At 39.5% G+C, this 18,034-nt stretch overlaps 1 protein-coding gene across 1 annotated transcript in view; it reads left to right on the forward strand.

Annotated features, from left to right (window-relative positions):
* The window catches only part of LOC122668135 (nuclear exosome regulator NRDE2), a 93,495-nt gene that overhangs the window by 9,399 nt on the left and 66,062 nt on the right, over nt 1–18,034 (forward strand). The window contains exons 3-4 of the mRNA XM_043864715.1: nt 13,108–13,732; nt 15,206–15,374. Coding sequence (XP_043720650.1) covers nt 13,108–13,732; nt 15,206–15,374 — 794 coding nt within the window. The remainder of the gene's footprint in view (nt 1–13,107; nt 13,733–15,205; nt 15,375–18,034) is intronic.

The raw sequence follows: 18,034 nt of genomic DNA on the forward strand, positions 1-18,034 counted from the left end.
GGACTCAAAGAAGGAACATCAGTTGTGACAAAATATTTTTGTAATTCAAATGAATAACAACGATAACCCTTTTGAGTACGAGAATAGCCAACAAAGATGCATTTAAGAGCTTTGGGATCCAACTTAGAAATGAACGATGATCACGAATGAAACAAACACTACCAAAGACACGTGGTGGTTAGGCAAATAAAGGATCAGAAGGAAATAACAAAGAATGGGGTATACCACTATGTAAAACAGAGGAAGGCATGCGGTTAATGAGATAACACGCAGTTACAACAACATCAGCTTAAAAAGGTTTGGTCACATTGATCTCAAATAAAAGAGACCGTGTGACTTCTATTAAATGTCGATTCTTTCTTTCTGCCACACCATTTTGTTGTGGGGTGCCGGCACAGGAGGACTGATGAATAATGCCATGCTGAACCAAAAAAGTTGTAAAGGGTTCAGAAAAGTATTTTTTAGCATTATCGCTATGAAGAATATGCAAAGGAGTATTAAACTGAGTCTTAACTTCATTCACAAAAGCACATAAAATAGAGAACAACTCTGAATGTTTTTTCATTAAAAAAAACAAGTAATTCTGGAATAGTCATCAACAAAAGTACAAAATAACGAAAGCCCAATTTAGATACAACTGGACAAGGACCCAATACATCTGAATGGACTAAAGCAACAGGTTGATCAGACCGTTGATTGACTCTAGGGGGATAGCTTACATGGTGAAGGTTCCCAAACTAACATTACTCACAATTTAAACTAGAAATAGACTGAAAACGGGAATTTAAAAGCCTTAAACTCTGCAACGATGGATGACCCAAACGACAATGGACTTGGTGAGGTGATGCCGCACTTGAACACGCCATAGACGAAGTATCCTCGAGTAGGTACAACCCCCCACCCCCCCCCCCCCCGATTCACGACCTCTACCAATCGTTTTCTTTGTCGTAAGGTGTTGAAAGATACAGGAATCAGAGAAAAAGGTTACAAAACAATTCTAAGTTTTGGTAAACTTATTAACAAACAAAAGGTTAAAAGGAAACTCAGGCAAATAAAGAACAAAAGATAAAGGAGTGGCATGAACAATGCTTGTACCAGTTACTTTAGGTAAAGAGCCGTCAGCTAAGGCAATACTAGAAGATGATGCACAAAAGGAGGAAACTATACCTGCGACCCCAGTCATATGGTACGATGCACCTGAATCAATAAGCCAAGGGCGGGAAAGAGTCGAAAGGCATGCAATGGCATTACCTATTTGAACAAATGTAAGCAGTAGGAGGCTGGGAAGATTGAGAAATCTTAAACTGGGTAAAGCATGCATAATCCTCATCAGACATCTTCACTGTCTTATCCTCAGACTGTGGAGATGATGTTGCAGCGAAATCAATAGTAGCAGCGGAATTAGCAACTTCTTGTTGTGGTGGTTTGCCATGAAGTTTCCAACAAAAGCGTTGGATATGTCCTGTGCGACCACAATGGTGACAAGTCTTCACCAATCCTGAAGAATCTGAACCAGCCTGAGGACCAGAAATAGGAGCTTTGCCAGTACCAGCCCCACGACCACGACTACCACCGGTCCCTGTCCCACTACTAGGCCCACAGTTAGGCTTAAAAGAAGCCAAAGCTGAATTATCCACAACAGTGGAATCATGAGAAGTCTCACGAGAAACTCGTAGATCTCGTGAAAAATATCTGAAAGTGTGGTTACCTTATGGCCACCAAGTATCTGGGAGCGAACGGAATCAAATTCCTTCCCAAGACCACCCAGAAATCCCGTAACAGCGAGTTGCTCTCGTTGATTTTGCATCTGTTGTACATCAGAAGTGATGGGAAGTAAGGAATTCAGCTCCTCATACATCCTTTTGAAATCAGCAAAGTATTGGGTCAAGGAACGACCCTTTCGATCAGCCCTGTAAAACTCCTGAGACAACTCATAGATACGAGACAAGTTGTTCTGTCCAGAGTACAAAACATTCAGATATTCCTATAACTCCTTAACTATATCAATATGGGTCACCAAATCAACAATCTGATTTTCCCTAGAGTTCAGCAATTGTCCCAAAATACGTGCATCAATGGTATCCCACGATGCATCATTAGCAGGTTGTCTTCGTTAAATGGTCCTGTTGGTCACGACCAATCAACACCAACTTACCAATTTTCTTCCATTGTTAAAAGTTGCTGATTCCTTCTAACTTTCTTTTCAGTAATACGGTTGGAGGACGAAGACACAACCTCAGTAATTACATTCTTTGATGGTTCAGGCATCTTGCACAATCACAGAAAAGGGAATGAAGTTGCAATACGTACCAATGAATCAGCGAGAAAGCCAAAATCCTGAAAAAGTCGATCTCAAAACCCTGAAGCAAAATCAATATCCAACTTCTAACTTAATGAAGAATCGATCTCCAAACACTTTGCTGAAAAAGTTGATCTCCAAAAACCCTGATAAAATCGATTTCAAGAACCTGCTGCAAAAGTCGATCCAAAACCATGGCAAAAAATCCATCTCCAATCTACTCCCAAAAAAAAAAAAAAAAATGGATCTCAAACATTGATAAAACTTGATCTCTAAGCTCTTGAATGCATTCTTCGCATAGGGTGCTGCACCCCTTTCAAACAAAAATCGAAGGAACTCTCAAAGCTTGAACTGATATGAATCAATCAATGATGATTGAAACCTTGAAAAGGAGGAGACAAGAACTAGGAAAGCTGTAGCAGTACCTAGAGAATAGAGATCTTGCTCTGATACCATGTAAGTAATAATGTGAGAGAAAAGAAGAAGAGTAGAAGAAGAGAACAATGAGAATAGATATGCTTGTGTAACCTTAGGAGTTTCAACTTAGTGTTGGAGCTTCCACTCCATTCAATGTATATTCACTTAAAGAACCAAGGGGCACAATAGGAAAATAAGAAAACAGAAAATAAAGCATAATGCCTACACTACCCCTAACTAATACCGAGACTATATAGTCTCAACTAACATGGAACAGTATTGTATACCTTATGTAATATTGCCTATTCTACACATTGTTTTAGTACTAGAAGATAGAATAGGCAAGTAAAATGAGTAAATTATGCAACCATGGATGAAGGAACATAATATTGATAAATTATTTAAGAAATAGTTAAAGTACAAACTAGTGAACTATAAAGTACAATTCACAATACATAGACACCCAAGTGGCCAAGTCCCCCAAGTGGCCAAGTCCCAACAATACAATACTATGGCTATCTATTGATATAAACTATGACGTGCTGGATCAAGTCCACTCAAGGTTCGATGGAGCTGACCTGCATTTTCCTCCCACTGCATGACAAATGCATGCGGCGTCATAATGTGCGAGAAGAAACGAACGTAGTCCTCAACAGCTGCCCTATAAACAGCCTCATCAACATACTAGAGGTAACCTATCTTAAGGTATAGGTCATCGTAATGTGAAGAACCAGCCACTGAGCCACTTTCAAAAGATGGTGTTGGCAGCATGTATGGCTGGTGGTTGGGTTGGAGAAGCTGTAGACCAAGGACGATCTAGTATGTCCCTGTGAGGGGCGTCGTAGTCAAATCTAAGAACTGGTGAAGAAGATGCATGTTCCCCCATGCTAGTGAAATGACCATATGCACTGAACTCCGACCAACTACTCTCTCGTGTAAAGGATGGGGCATGCCAGTGCCCACTTCCTCCCCTCTCCCTAAATCAGCTTGCTCATCTGGTTGGAACCGGTGACGAGGCCCTCTCGTGTAGCCTGCACGTAAGGAGGATGGACGTGCAACGTGATCTGTATCTTGTGTGGCATGCTCAAACTGGGTCTCCCCAGTGAATTGAATCGGCTTCGGCTCTTGCACCTCCTCTGCCTGGTCATACGGCTCTCAAAGTCCACCATATGTATCACTACCCCCATCACCACCCTCATCATCATCTTCCCCGACTGGCCACCACCACCACCATCATCGTCACTATCACCTCCATGAGTAGATGGTTAGCTATGTGAGTTTGACCACTTAAGGAAGTTTACCAGTTAGGGTCCTCCTCATCATCCCTGTCAAGTACGGGCTCGAACGCTCGGGGTGTTTGTGAGTGTAACTGACTCTTTGAAACCATGTAAATCCACGCCAACACTTATTTGACTGGCTATCTGGGGGTTAGGCCTCCCCCTTGGTTGATCCATCACTAGTCACCTCTATCCCTTACCCACTCCACCAAGGGATCCTCATCATCTGGCTCGATCTTGAAATGTCGGCGAGCTTGATCTGGTTAGTGTCATTCGCCATACCCAAGCATATGTGCTGCATTTTCAGCCTCGTATTGTAATGCTCATACAACAAGTTAGTGAGACTTGGGGAACCTAATCGATTGTGCCCCTTTGAGTAGATGAGCGAAAATGTATCCAGTTTTGCTCACAGCCGAAGGCGGAACAGACCTTGATTGTTATCTTCCTCGAATGTTTTGTCATACCCCCATACGACAGCCACCATTCATTTGCATTACAACAAGACATGTTATTTGCATTTCACAAGTTCTAATACAGATGCAAGTAAGAGAATAAAGTACTGAATTGCACACCAACATAAAAAATTGCTTTGTCAACAGTGGTGGCGGGGGCTGCAAAACTCCCCAAACCATCCTTGAAACTTTTAATCTACACCCGTTTGGAAAATTGTTAATTCTAGGAACTCATTCAGAATAATATCTTATTATATTCATAAAGAGCTACAAAACTCACCTCATTGTTGCACAAAGCTTGTTGTGTACTACTTGGCTCCAACTTGGCAACCACTCGCTTCTAGAAGGTCTGGATTCATCTCAAGTTTATGGCTATATTGATACTTGGGGTTTAGATAGTATGCTGAAAATTTAGATATAGATATTGTCAATGTATATTAATATATTCTATAAATAATAAAATGTAATGTGAATTAGACAATATAAAAAAACACTCACTAGCCTTATGCAATGGATGCATAAGTTGAAGCTCTTAGCGGTCCTTAATAATCTTCAAGAAGGTCCTATTGCCACGTGGAATTGCATTATAGACGTGGTCCTTCATCATGTACACAACAACATACAATTGTGGCATCCTGAGCTTGAAAGTAGAGTCCATCATCCTCAAGACCGAGACAACTGGGCCTAAAACTTTCACCATCTTACTCAATTGAGCCCAAAACTCCTCAGATGCAATGGTTACCTACTTGCCTTTACCGTCCTACTGCTAGGGGAACACGACTCCCTCCACCCAAACCACTCCTCAGATGCAGACATAGATCTGAGTCTGGCCTTCTTTGCCTTAAAGCTCTTTAGTGCAACATAGTTTGTGGGGACTTTGGTGACGCCGGGCCTAACCAAGTCCCCCTCACACTTCTCCCTTAGAAGGTTCAGTGTAAACCCATGGTGATGGACAAAAGTGCTCCTCACCTATCTCTCTCTCTCAACCACACTATGCACCAATTTTACATTCCCCATGCCCTTCAACATCAATGCAATGGGCTGCACAAGGGGTCCAAAAGAGCCGGTACTTACTGTTATTCATCGACTTGTAATCAACTTTCTTGAAGTTGCTTCCATTGTCCGTCACAACTTGGACAACGTTCTCCAGACCCACCTCTCCAACTACCTCCTTCAATAACTTATAAATGTATTTTGCATCCACAAATTTTAGAAATACTGTCCTTCCATCACAGTAAACCATTAAGTTGATGGACTTTCTCGTGGGCTCAGTCCAATCATCACACATTATCGCCACCCTATAGCTCTCCCACATCCCCTTTAGGTCATCTATATACTCCTGAAGCTTCTTTTTACGTTGAGGCAAATACACATTCATCACCTAGAATGCGGTGGGCTCCTTGACCCCTGGGCCAACCTCAGTAACCGCATCTAACATCGTCTGATAATGGGGCCTTGTAGTGGCGTTTGTTGGGGTGCTGATTGAACCACTTAGACACAGCCTCCTCAACCATCCCCCTCACATTACCCTACATCCCCTTCAGTTTACGCTGCTTGTTGCCTTTTTTCCCATAGATGTAGGGATCCTGCTCTAATACATGGTCCTCTCGTGGTGGACCAATGGAGGTGGAGCTGTCCTTGTACCTTGTGATCTCCTGAAGGGCAACATAGGCTGCCTCCTCCCTTGTGGCTGTGCAAATCCACTACCAATCTACCACTACCACCTACTCCAAATGGACCACCTCCTCTCATAGAGGTTCTGTGTCTATCCTGCTCCTCATGAAAAGTGCATCTGCTCCTTGCCTGTGTCCGTCGAAAATCTCTAGCCTCTGCGTTTTTCTGTATATCATCAGGCACATATACAAGATCTCATTGTCATCATCCCTATCATCCCACTTCCTAGATAGGTTGCATTAACTGCCTCCTTAAAGTCTATCCGCACCTTTTCTTCCTTCAATTCCTTCCAATCATGTATGCAACTATGGACTTAGAAACCTCCACAGGTACTATGAGGCATGAAGCCACATTTCTGCCTTCCCTTCTATTCTTCATGTACCTCAATTACCGTCAAGTCTTCTGTCAGTCAACGTACTAAATCTCTTAACTGCTTTGTCACCTTCTATCCTTCTTAATATGTATTTCAAGACCTTCAGATAAGGAGGACGATTGGGGGAGGGCTTGAGCAGGTTGGACTCTACTATCTGAATTGAACTGGTCTCTCTATTGTTGCTGCTACTACTACTATTGGTGTCTTTTCTCTTCTTCAATGAAATTTTCGACTGGGGCATCTCTCCTTTTCCAAACTTCAGCATATGGTACCTAGTTGCAAATCTGTGTCTCGCCTTGAGTGTGAAGTCTTTGAACTCCAGAAGCATCATTGGTCATCCTTCCCTGCTTGTAGTATGCCTAGAAGTTTGCCTTTATTTTCAATTTTTCCTTAGTTCATTCTAAAATCTGAGGTCCCTTTCATGTAAAAAATTAGGTTAGGTTTTTCATACTTTGTTACTTTTGTGGAAAATCATTCTTGGCTTACTTGGGTATATTTGTTGAAAGATTGTTCAGAGTTTCTTTCTGTTTTTAAAGACTTTATAATGAAATGAAGACTCAGTGTGATGTTTCCATTAAAGTCTTTCGATTTGATAATGCTCTTGAATATACTCAGCATGAAATTTCAAACTTTTGTTCAGCTTATGGTATGATTCATCAAACAAGTTGCTCTAATGCCCCCAACAAAATGAATTTTTTGAACGGAAAAATAGACATTTATTGGAGATTGCTAGATCCCTCATGATCCATATACATAAGCCCAAAAATTTTTGGTGTGATGCCATTCTCATCATTTGTTACTTGATAAACCACATGCCCTCTTTTGTGCTAGCTAACTATTCTTCTTTCTTGGTTTTGTTTTCAAAAACTCCCTCATTTGCTTTGCCCACCACGAGTTTTTGGCTATGTGTATTTTGTTCATATTTTGCAACCATGGGTTGATAAGTAGTCTCCCAAAGCAGAAAGGGTACGAGGTTATGATCCTCTTACTCATCGACAGTTTGTCACTGCCGATATTACATTTTTTTGAAAATACTAAGCATTTTTCCCTTCCCGCACCTAGCTCTTCTATAGATACAGATACAGGTCGTGCTCTTCCACTTTCTGTACTTGTGCCTTTGTTTTTTATGCTCCGGCCACTACTCTGTTTGCACCACTGAAAGTGTATCACTGGCGTAAGAAGACAGTGCTGCCTTCTTCAGTTCCTTCTACTGTACAACCTACTACACAGTCGGAACCTCTAGCTGAAGCTCTTACTTCCTCTCCCTCTATTGATTTACTTGTTGCTCTTTGCAAAGGTACTCGTTCTTGTACTCAGAGATCCATGACTGCTTACTCTATTGAAAGCTTTGTTTCTATATAACTCCTTCCATCTCAGTTGCATAAGTTTGTCTTTTCTTGTCTATTAACTCCATTCCTACAAATCATCATGTGGCTCTATCTCAACCTAGGTGGAAAATGGCTATGGAAATAGAAATGGATGCCTTAATATCTCGACAGATATGGACCTTGGTGGATTTGCCTCCAAGTAAAGATCTTGTGCGGTGTCGCTAGGTATACATAATTAATTATAATCTAGATGGCTTAGTTCAATGGCTCAAGGCCCAGTTGGTTGTGAAGGGTTATACTCAGACTTATGGTGTGGATTACTTTGATTCCTTCTACCCTGTTGCTCGTCTTAATTCGGTGTGTGTTCTTATCTCTTTAGCTGTGAATTTAGACTGGCCTTTATATCAGTTGGATATCAAGAATGCCTTTTTATATGATGAAAAATTGTATATGGAGCAATCTCTAGAGTCTGTTGTTCAAGGGGAGAATTCTCACAAAGTCTGCAAGCTACACAAGGCAATTTATGGTTTAAAGAATCACCTAGATCCTGGTTTGACAAATTTAGCTCAATTGTTACTTGGTGTGGATTCAAACATTGTTATTCTGATCACTCTGTTTTTGTTCAGCGCCAAGACTCTAGAGTGGTAGTTTTTGTTTTGTATGTTGATAACACTATCATAATCTTGGGATGATGCATCTGGGATTACAGAGGTAAAATTTTATCTCCATCAGCTTTTTTAGATGAATACTTGGGTGCCCTTAGGTATTTTCTTGGTATTGAAGTACTATGGAGTAAGAAAGATATTAGTCTATCACAGAGAAAATATATGTTAGACCTCTTATCTGAGACGGGTATGCTTGCTTCTCAACCTTTTGATACTCTTATGGATCCACTCCAGAAGTTTGGGACAAATGATGGTGAGGAATTTGAGAACAAGCACCAGTACAAGAAATTAGTTGGAAAACTCATTTATCTGGTTGTTACTGGACCTGATATATCCTTTGCTGTCAGTGTTATCAGCCAGTTTATGCAATTACCTACGAAGATTCACTGGGAGCCAATGTGTCGTATCTTAAGGTATCTGAAGGGGGGCTCAAGAAAAGGGACTCATCTAATGTCCACATTAGCATATTGATCTGGTCGGATTTTTTGATGTAGACTGGGCTGGTTTTGACAGTGATGGGTGATCTATCACAGGTTATTGCACATTTGTGGGTGGCAATCTTATCACATGGAGAAACAAGAAGCAAACGACAGTGGCTAGATCCAGTGCCGAGGCTGAGTATAGGGCTATGGCTCATACTGCAGCTAAATTGATGCGGTTGAAATCATTACTTCAAGAGTTGGGTTTTCCAGCTACTAAGCCTACGAAGATGTTTTGTGATAATCAAGCTGCTAGCTATATTGCCAGTAAGCCGGTGTTTCATGAACGGATAATATACATTGAAGTCGATTGTCACTTTGAGCCGGATGCAGATTTGAGGAAGTTGATTGTTACTCTGTTTGTTAGTTCTGCTGATCAGCTGGGTGATATTTTTTACTAAGCCTTTGTTTCGTCCTGCTTTTCTGAAAAACTGTTCCAAGCTGGGCATGAGTGATTTGTATGATTCAGCTTGAGGGGGAGTGTTAAGTTCTCCTTGCGGTATTGGGTTGTGTTGATGATCACGATGGGGGGAGTGTCCCTATCGTGATAGAGTTGACGTATGTTGTGATACTTCTGTCTTTTGTTTCTAGTTGGTATGTAATTAGTGTTAGTCTTGTTTGTGTTAGACTTGTACAAAGGTGTACTCTTAGAATCCTACTAGGAGTATGCTGTTTTTCTTTTGCTGTCATAAAAAGAACATTGGCAAACCACGATAGATCCATTCTGATCTGTCGTGGTTCAGTAATTCCTTCTCTTCTCCTTCCATCAGCTTTCTCTCTCTCTCTCTCTCAACTTCAATCTTTGGTTATTGGTTGATTCTTGATTCCTCTTTAATTATAAAGCTAAATGCGGTACTCAATTAATACATGCAGCTGACCAGCTTGACTATTCCTTTAATAATAAAGTTACATAAAACCCCCCAGCAGGTAACAGATTCACATTCCCACAGGCGTGGTCTATTATAAGGATTTCTTTGGCCACAACTGGCTTGGTTTGGGTTTGGGTTTGGGCTTGCTGGAACAGAAGCCTTGGATCTTGTCATCTTGGGCTCCAAATTGGGTCCAATTTATGGAGCGATTAAAGTGCCTCTGTCCCAAAACCAGAGAAAATCAAGGTCCTCAATGGTGCTTGAATCATATACATTCTAGGTTAAGTATTTACCCAATAATTTAAAAAAAAAACCAGATTACATTGAGTTGCCCATTCGTTATATAAATATTTTTGTAGTTACAACTCTACCAGCATACAACGGGTAAAGAATTTTTATGCATGCATAAATCCCTTGATGTAGTCCTAGATTGATAGAAGACCAACTAGGAGCCAGTAAACCAGGATCTGATATGAACTGGTGAATCGGCTAGGTCAAAAATAGGTTTTTGATGAAATTAGGGTTAGGGTTTGATGTCAGGATTATGTCAAGTCAAGGTAGGGGAGTCTATCAGTGAAGGTCTTGAGATGTTTTAATGGATGGAAGTGTGTAAATTTGAATGGGCAGCAACTTAGGTTTAGGGTTTCGGGTTTTGGAAAAGAGGAAAAAAGGGGGATCCAGGGTTTAGGATGGGAATTTGGGGCTAGGGTTTGGATCGATTATTCCTAGTTTAGGGAATGAAATTCGATTCAGGTATGGTGGGCTTCTGATGGTTGGATTGGTCTGTGAAGAATTTGGGTAATGGGATGATCTCCAAAAATAGGTGGGATGTTGTGGTTTGAATGGGGTAATGGGAAACAGCTTGGTTCGAGTATTCCAATTGGGTAGGAGGATACTCGATCCAATTATGTGAAGGTGATTTTAGCTGAATGGGTTGTTAAGAATTTTGGGAGATGGGATGGTTTCAAGAGATGGGTGGGAAAATTAGGGTTTTGGGGTGGTTTGGAAGATTTGGAAAAGAATGGGTATTGATGGGATGGATCAAACTTACTGTCGTTGCAAGGGCAACTCAGTTGGTTAGAGGATGAATATATCTTGAATCTTGATCTTGAACTTGAAGGAGAGCTTCAGAACCACTTGGGCTTCACACCGTAATGTGTCGATTAGATCAAACACCAATCCCATCAACGAACCACCTAGGCTTCCCACCGCAAAAAGTCAATCGGATCAAACACCGATCCCACCAGCCTTGATCAAACACAAGACAAAAATCTTCAATGGAGAAGAAGAGCAGCAAAAACTTTTCACTAATATCAAAATTCTTGTACCATACTTGCCCACCTTACAACCTTATAAAAGACTAAAAAATAGACCCTTACACTAAAAGGAAAGGCCTAACCCAATCCTTAACCCATCAGGTTACTTAGACTGACTAAGAAACTGAAATAGACTCAAAACAGAGTCCTAATCCAACCCCACTAAACGCTTAAAAGAATACTACTAAGATCACTTAAATTGAACCATTGGTTGAACCGGTTCAATTTATGAATAAAAACACCAAGATGAAACTAAGTATGGAACTAAAACAATTAATCCCGTATGCAACCTAATTGTCCATATTTTAGGCCCATAAAAGTGGTCTATTACATTGAAAACCCATAGGATCAAAGGCCCAACATGTATATAACCCAGTCCTAGACTTATTCCTAATAAAACAAGCTTATTTCGGTGATGAATCTGCATCATCCCTGCATGGAGATCAACCTTGGATTGGTGGATGAGACAAAAGCAGGGATTAACGCTAAGCTAGAGCTTTGGAGATCAACCTTGGAAACAAGTGGCTTTAAGATTAGTAGAACGAAGATGGAGTATATGATGTGTAATTTTAATCATACTATGATGGATACTGACATGGTGCGAATTGCGGAAAGAGTGATACCGCAAAGTAACTATTTTAACTATCTTGGGTGAATCTTAAATAAAGAAGGTGACATAGAGGAAGATGTTTCACACAAAATTAAAGTGGGATGGATGAAGTGGAGAGGTGCATCTAGTGTGTTGTGCGACTGATGTATTCCTTTAAAGCTTAAAAGAAAATTCTATAGGACTGTTGTACGACTAGCTATGTTGTATGGGGCGGAATGTTGGGTGGTTAAGAAGTATCTTATTGAGAAGCTTTGTGTAGTAGAGATGAGGATGTTAAGATGGATGTGCGGAAAAACTAAGAAGGATAAAGTAAGGAATGATCGTATTAGAGCTGATTTGGGAGGTGCCCCGATCAATGACAAGCTTCGAGAGAGTCGTTTAAGGTGGTATGGTCATATCCAACTGAGGCTTAGGGGCGTCTCAGTAAGGAGAAGTGATATGATTCCGATTGAAAGAGCTAAAAGAGCTTGGGGCAGGCCTAAAATGACCATAGGAAAAGTTGTAAGGAAGGACATGCATAGTCTAGGGCTTGTTCCAAGTATGACCTTGGATAGGGCCTATTGGAGGGCAAGGATCCATGTAGCAGATCCCATTTAGCTGAGATCCTCCTGACTTGCTGGGCTGTGCCTTTTCCTCTTGCTTTCATCTTTCATTTTTCCTTTATTTCCCATTTTTTTCTTGTCTTTTTTCATTTTTCTTCTCTTACCCCTTTCCCCATCTCTTCATTCTTTTTTCCTACCTTGTTTTGTTTGGATCCATGTAGCCAACCCCATTAAGTTGGGATAAGGCTGAGTTTGTTGTTTGTTGTATGCATAAATCCCTGCAAGGAATTAAGTTTTGAATTTGTGCCTGAATTAGTTTTTGATGTTATTGGATCTGATATCAATGAAGGCTAAAACTTGAATGTTTTTTGAGTGTGGTTTTGATTTTTGACTGAATTTTTCAATTTTATAATTCATGATCTTAGAGTATTATGTGGGAAAAATCATAACAATAAGCATTTATCAAAATAATCAACAATAATAATGCTATCTCTGATCCCCCTCCCACCCTCCAAAAATTGTTATCCCATTCTGATGTAATCATGTAAATTGAGTATTGAATCCCTGTGAATTCTGTGGATGTAGAACATGTTGACAACCCAATTAAAAAATAAAAAACTTCGGTGGTCTAGGAAGCAAATTGTGATTCTCCATTTCCTTTTCTGTATCTTGTTTTGAGATTTTAAACTAGTGTAATTAATAGATTGTTACTCATATCTGTTTATACTTTATATGGTTGGAACTGGAGAGTCTGGAATATTTTATCATTCAAGCTAAGTTGTCTTATTGTGGTTTGTTTGATGCAGGTCCATCAAACTGTTAAACCTCTGTCGGTTGATTCTTCTGTTGTTCAACTAGAACATGGTCTAGTTGACATATTTGTCAGCCTTTGTAGGTTTGAATGGCAGGCGGGCTACCAAGAATTAGCAACTGCATTATTTCAAGCTGAAATTGAGTACAGCTTGTTTTGTCCTTCTTTACTTCTCACAGAACAAAGTAAACAAAGACTATTTGAACACTTCTGGAACAGTGAAGGTGCAAGGGTTGGAGAAGAAGGTGCCCTTGGGTGGTCTACTTGGCTGGAAAAAGAGGAGGAAAATAGACAGAAAATTATTGCTGAGGAGTCGGCTCAAGAAAATGAAGAAGGTGGTTGGACAGGTTGGTCAGAACCACTATCAAAAATTAATGTGACTAGTAAAGATTCAGATGATTTTGTAGAAGATGCTGTGGGTGTTAATGATGCTGGAGAGGAATTTGAGACAGAAGATGTCAAGCAGGAAGATGATATTGAAGATTTGCTAAAGAAGCTAGGAATTGATGTTGATAATGGAGCTGAGGGCGAGATTAAAGATGCAGCTACCTGGACTAGATGGTCAGAAGAAGAACTATCAAGAGATTCTGAGCAATGGATGCCTGTGCGTGAAAAATATGGTGCCTCCTTCTTTCTTTGTCTATTGATGGTTGCATCTGTTTTCATGTTAGATTGTATCCATTTATTTTTCTAATGTTTATTCGTATACCAGTATAGAAGCTTAACATTCTGCAGACATGAAAAACCATAGCTCCCAAGGCGACTATGTGATCTAAGGCGTTGGAGGGGTGTCTAGGCGACAAGGTGCCCTCCTAGGCATTTCCTAGGCCACATAGGCGTGTGCATTATATGATTATATGTAATATAGCAATGATAATTTATATAATTATGCTTATATACAACATAGAATCCATATTAATGCAATATGTTATAATCATGCTAGTAAATACCTAATATGAGAAGATCAACATATAATAAACAAGGTATAGGCATAGTTCTAAAACTCGTGAGATCTCGAGAATCTCAACCCAAACTCCTTTATCTGAGTGCCAGATCTCGAGATCTCGTTGAGAAATCTATGTATACAAACACCGATCTATGTAAACCTTGGTATACAGACACTTATTTATGCCAGAAATCAAGACAAACACTTATTTATGCCTAATATCATTTAAGTAAATGAATTGTATTTCATTAACTAACGATATTACTCATAAATAAGCAAATATCCCCTTATTTGAATCCAATAAAAATAGTTAAAAAATCAAATTCCAAAAGGAAAAAAAGTCAACCCCCCAGTTCAAGAACAAAAGCTGGATTTTCAGCGGTAGGTGCAATTTTCAACTTTCTAATGTTGGGGTTTTTCTCAAATCTAAAATTCCATAAATCTTAATATGGTAAAACATTGCTAAAAACCAAAAGTGCGGTAAAATATTCATTTCTTTTGATGTCCAAAAAAATATTTTCATTCAGAGCGATTTTGACAGAATTCGCGCACACTTTAAACAATATAAATCAGATTTAAACAATCTTGGACTTGTTGGAAAGCTTTCAAAACAAAGCTTTACTTAAATGATATCAAGCATAAATAAGTGTTTGTCTTGTGTTATAAAGAAAAAAAAAAGTGTTTGTCTTGTGCCTGTCCTAGTTTCCCACTAAGTGGAACTCCTATTTGGATTTTGTTTTTGCAAAATCTGATAGTGCCATTGTGTTTAAATGGCCTAAAATAGGATGAGTACCTTGTTTCAGACCCAAACTAGGTCTATAACCCATTGAAACCAAGTTTCGAGTTGGAAAAAAAAAATGCACCAACTCGGCCGAGATCTCGGTTTTTCCTAGGGTCGAGTTCCGAGTTTTAGTACCTTGGGTATAGGATATTGGTATATAATATAAGCATATTCGTCGAAAAATAAATCAATGAACATAATTCAATGTAAACTGTTAAAGTGTCACAAGGCGTGTTGCCTTGGACCCAAGAAAGAGTTTGGATGCCTAGGTAATGCCTTGACAACTATGATGAAAAACTCCTTGAATTACATATTTACATTTACTCCTTCAGTAATTCAGTGTACTTTTATTTTTTTTCCTGATAGGGGCTTCACGTACAAATGACACACCAGATAGAGAAGGTGATGAACAACTTTTGAGAGTAATTTTATTTGAGGATCTCAGTGAGTACATATTTTCCTTGTCCTCAGAAGAGGCTCGTTTCTCCCTTGTAGCCCAGTTCATCGATTTCTATGGTGGCAAGATTTCTTCATGGTGGGTACAAAACCTATTGGTGCATATTCTATGCTATTTTAATATGCTCTATGTTTAGCTAGTACTGTAGATATTTTGTTAGAATTTCTATTGGATCTGGGGCAAATTTTTCTCAGGATTTTATTTTTGTTTGTTTTTTTTTAAACATTGAAATTGATGTAAGTTGTGGACTTGCTCAGTCACGTGACTTGACAAGTCCATTCGTAAGTGTACTCATATTTGTAGTCAATGATTCATTTTAATATGCCCAGAGTGATAATCTAACTTCTCTGTACTGGTACTGTTATATGTCAAATCTCTTGGATGGTTAGATGGATTTTTAAAGGATGAAATGTATGCAATATATACTATTTAAAAAAAAAACTTCAAATAAATTAGAACAAATAGCCTGGTGGCAATCTAGCATTGTGGTAGAGGATTCCTATTCCAAGGTTTTAGGTCTCTGTTTCGCCAGGCCACGAAACCGAGATATACCGAGATCTCGGCGAGATCTTGCATTTTTTTGGGCTCAACTCGATGGTTGGTTTCGGTGGCCATATGTCCAAGATTAGGTCCTAAAACTTGACATCCACCCTATTGTAGGCCTTCTAAACACAGTGGAATCATTAGTTTTTACAAATTCAAACCCAAAACGGTACTTTGACTTCGGACCCTAAGTTTGTAGTCTACAGTGTACGTGAGGTCTACCCTAGGCTATTCCACACAATATTTAGAACACATAATTAAAGTAGAGGTGTAAAACAACTTAAATAAGCATTAGGAATTAAAAAACATCAAACTATAAGCCATTTAAGCATTGGGCATCATATTCATAATCATACATGGTAATGGTTTGACGGTTTGTTAATAATTGTTAGAAACTTGGAAAGAGACATAGATTAAACAAATACAAGTGTTCTTAAAACTGTTCTTGAGATGCAATGCAGCTCCCTCTCCTGATGTTGAAGCTTCAAACTTGAATCTCCAAGCTTTAATCTTCAATTGAAGTGAGATTTGCCGAAAAAAAAGCACCAAAACCCTCACCTCCAAGTGTTTTTCCTACACAGCAAAGCGAGAGAGGCGAGATTTCGAGTTGAGGTCGAAATCTCGCCGAGAGGGTGTCTTTTTATAGCTTGGTTTGGTTTCGAGTTGAATCGAGACTGAGATAAGTGCCTAGATCTCGGCGAGATACCGAGATCTCGACCGAGATATTGTCATTTTTCTGTATCGCCAGTGGTCTCATCTCGAGACCTGGCGAAACCGAGATAATTTTGAGATCTCGCCGAGTTCTTGTACCATGTACTATTCTAGGAGATCAGGTTCCTGCATGATAATTCTGGAGATAAGGGATCTCTCATTGTAATGAACAACTTGAGATTTTGAGGACTTATTTCCAATCACTTAGGGAGAAGGTGTTATCTTTTGATAAATAGATGCATAACTTGCTACAGGATGAATCGATGTGGCACATCTGTTCATCAACTTGGATGTGTTGATGGTGGTTTGAATTTATATTTGTGGCTGATCCATAGTTGTCAAGGCGTATCCTAGGCGGGCACCTTGTTGGTGTCCCCTTGCATCCAGGCCTACTCCAACGCCTTGGGTCGCTTAGATGCCGTGACAACTATGGGCTTATTCTGAAGTGGTTTTAATTTAGTTGTAGAAAATGTAAATAGAAGATAAAATTTTCTGAAAAATTGTAACCTCAGGGCTCAGACAGAATCCATAGATCGTTAGTTGTATTTGTATTTGATTGTACATGGCATAAATGTCTTACACAGAAGACAAAATCTTGAAATATGGATTTCATTAAAAATTTCCCTCTGTTCAGCAAAGCCAACATAAAGAATTTTTATCTTGTCCAAATATGTTTTCCTGATTGCTAAATTAGACAACAAAAGGTTTGAGTAGGAGGCTAGACAGATGTTGTGCAGAGAGGGTTATACTTTAGAGTCTGCATTATTTGACTGGACTTTCCTTGAATCTATTTCTTAATTCTTACTGATAAGTGAAAAAAATGGAAATTTTTTTGAGAAGAATGCTTAAAGGTTCAAGAGACAGTAATAAAAGCATAACCAGCAGCATAAAGTACTGTAGAAAGAGAAGCAAAATCTTGATTGCAGCCAACAAAGCAACAAGAACCCCAGGAATTCCTGCAGGGAACCAATAAAACTAGGCCCCAGGAATTCCTGGAGAAAACGAATAATCTATCAATCCATAAAGAGAGATCCTGAGTTACAATGTCTCCATCAGATAACCAGATATGTTTATTAAACTTCGTACTGTTCTTTTACAGTTACTGCAAGTCTTTTCACTTTATTCTTAGTTAAAATATGACTCCTAGTATGACTTTGATTGCAACATAGAAATTATTTTGCATGCTTAACTCCTTTTCTGAGCATGAAAATTATTGACTTAGTACAAACCAAATTCCTAATCTAAATAAACTTCCTAAATATAGATCCATAGTTGTCAAGGCCTTGCCTAAGCCGCAAGGTCTAGAATGGGTATGGCCTGCAGTAGCCTAGTCTTTTATAACCTGGCCCCACCCTTGGACCCTTGGACCTTTGGTCCCCAAGACCTCGTCCAGGCATCGCCTTGGTGAAATTGATCAGAATTTTACCTTGGTAGATGCCATTTTGGGATAAGCCGACCCCATTAAGTTGGGATAAGGCTGAGTT

Source organism: Telopea speciosissima, chromosome 7, assembly GCF_018873765.1.
Source record: "Telopea speciosissima isolate NSW1024214 ecotype Mountain lineage chromosome 7, Tspe_v1, whole genome shotgun sequence".
NCBI classification, from domain to species: Eukaryota; Viridiplantae; Streptophyta; class Magnoliopsida; order Proteales; family Proteaceae; genus Telopea; species Telopea speciosissima.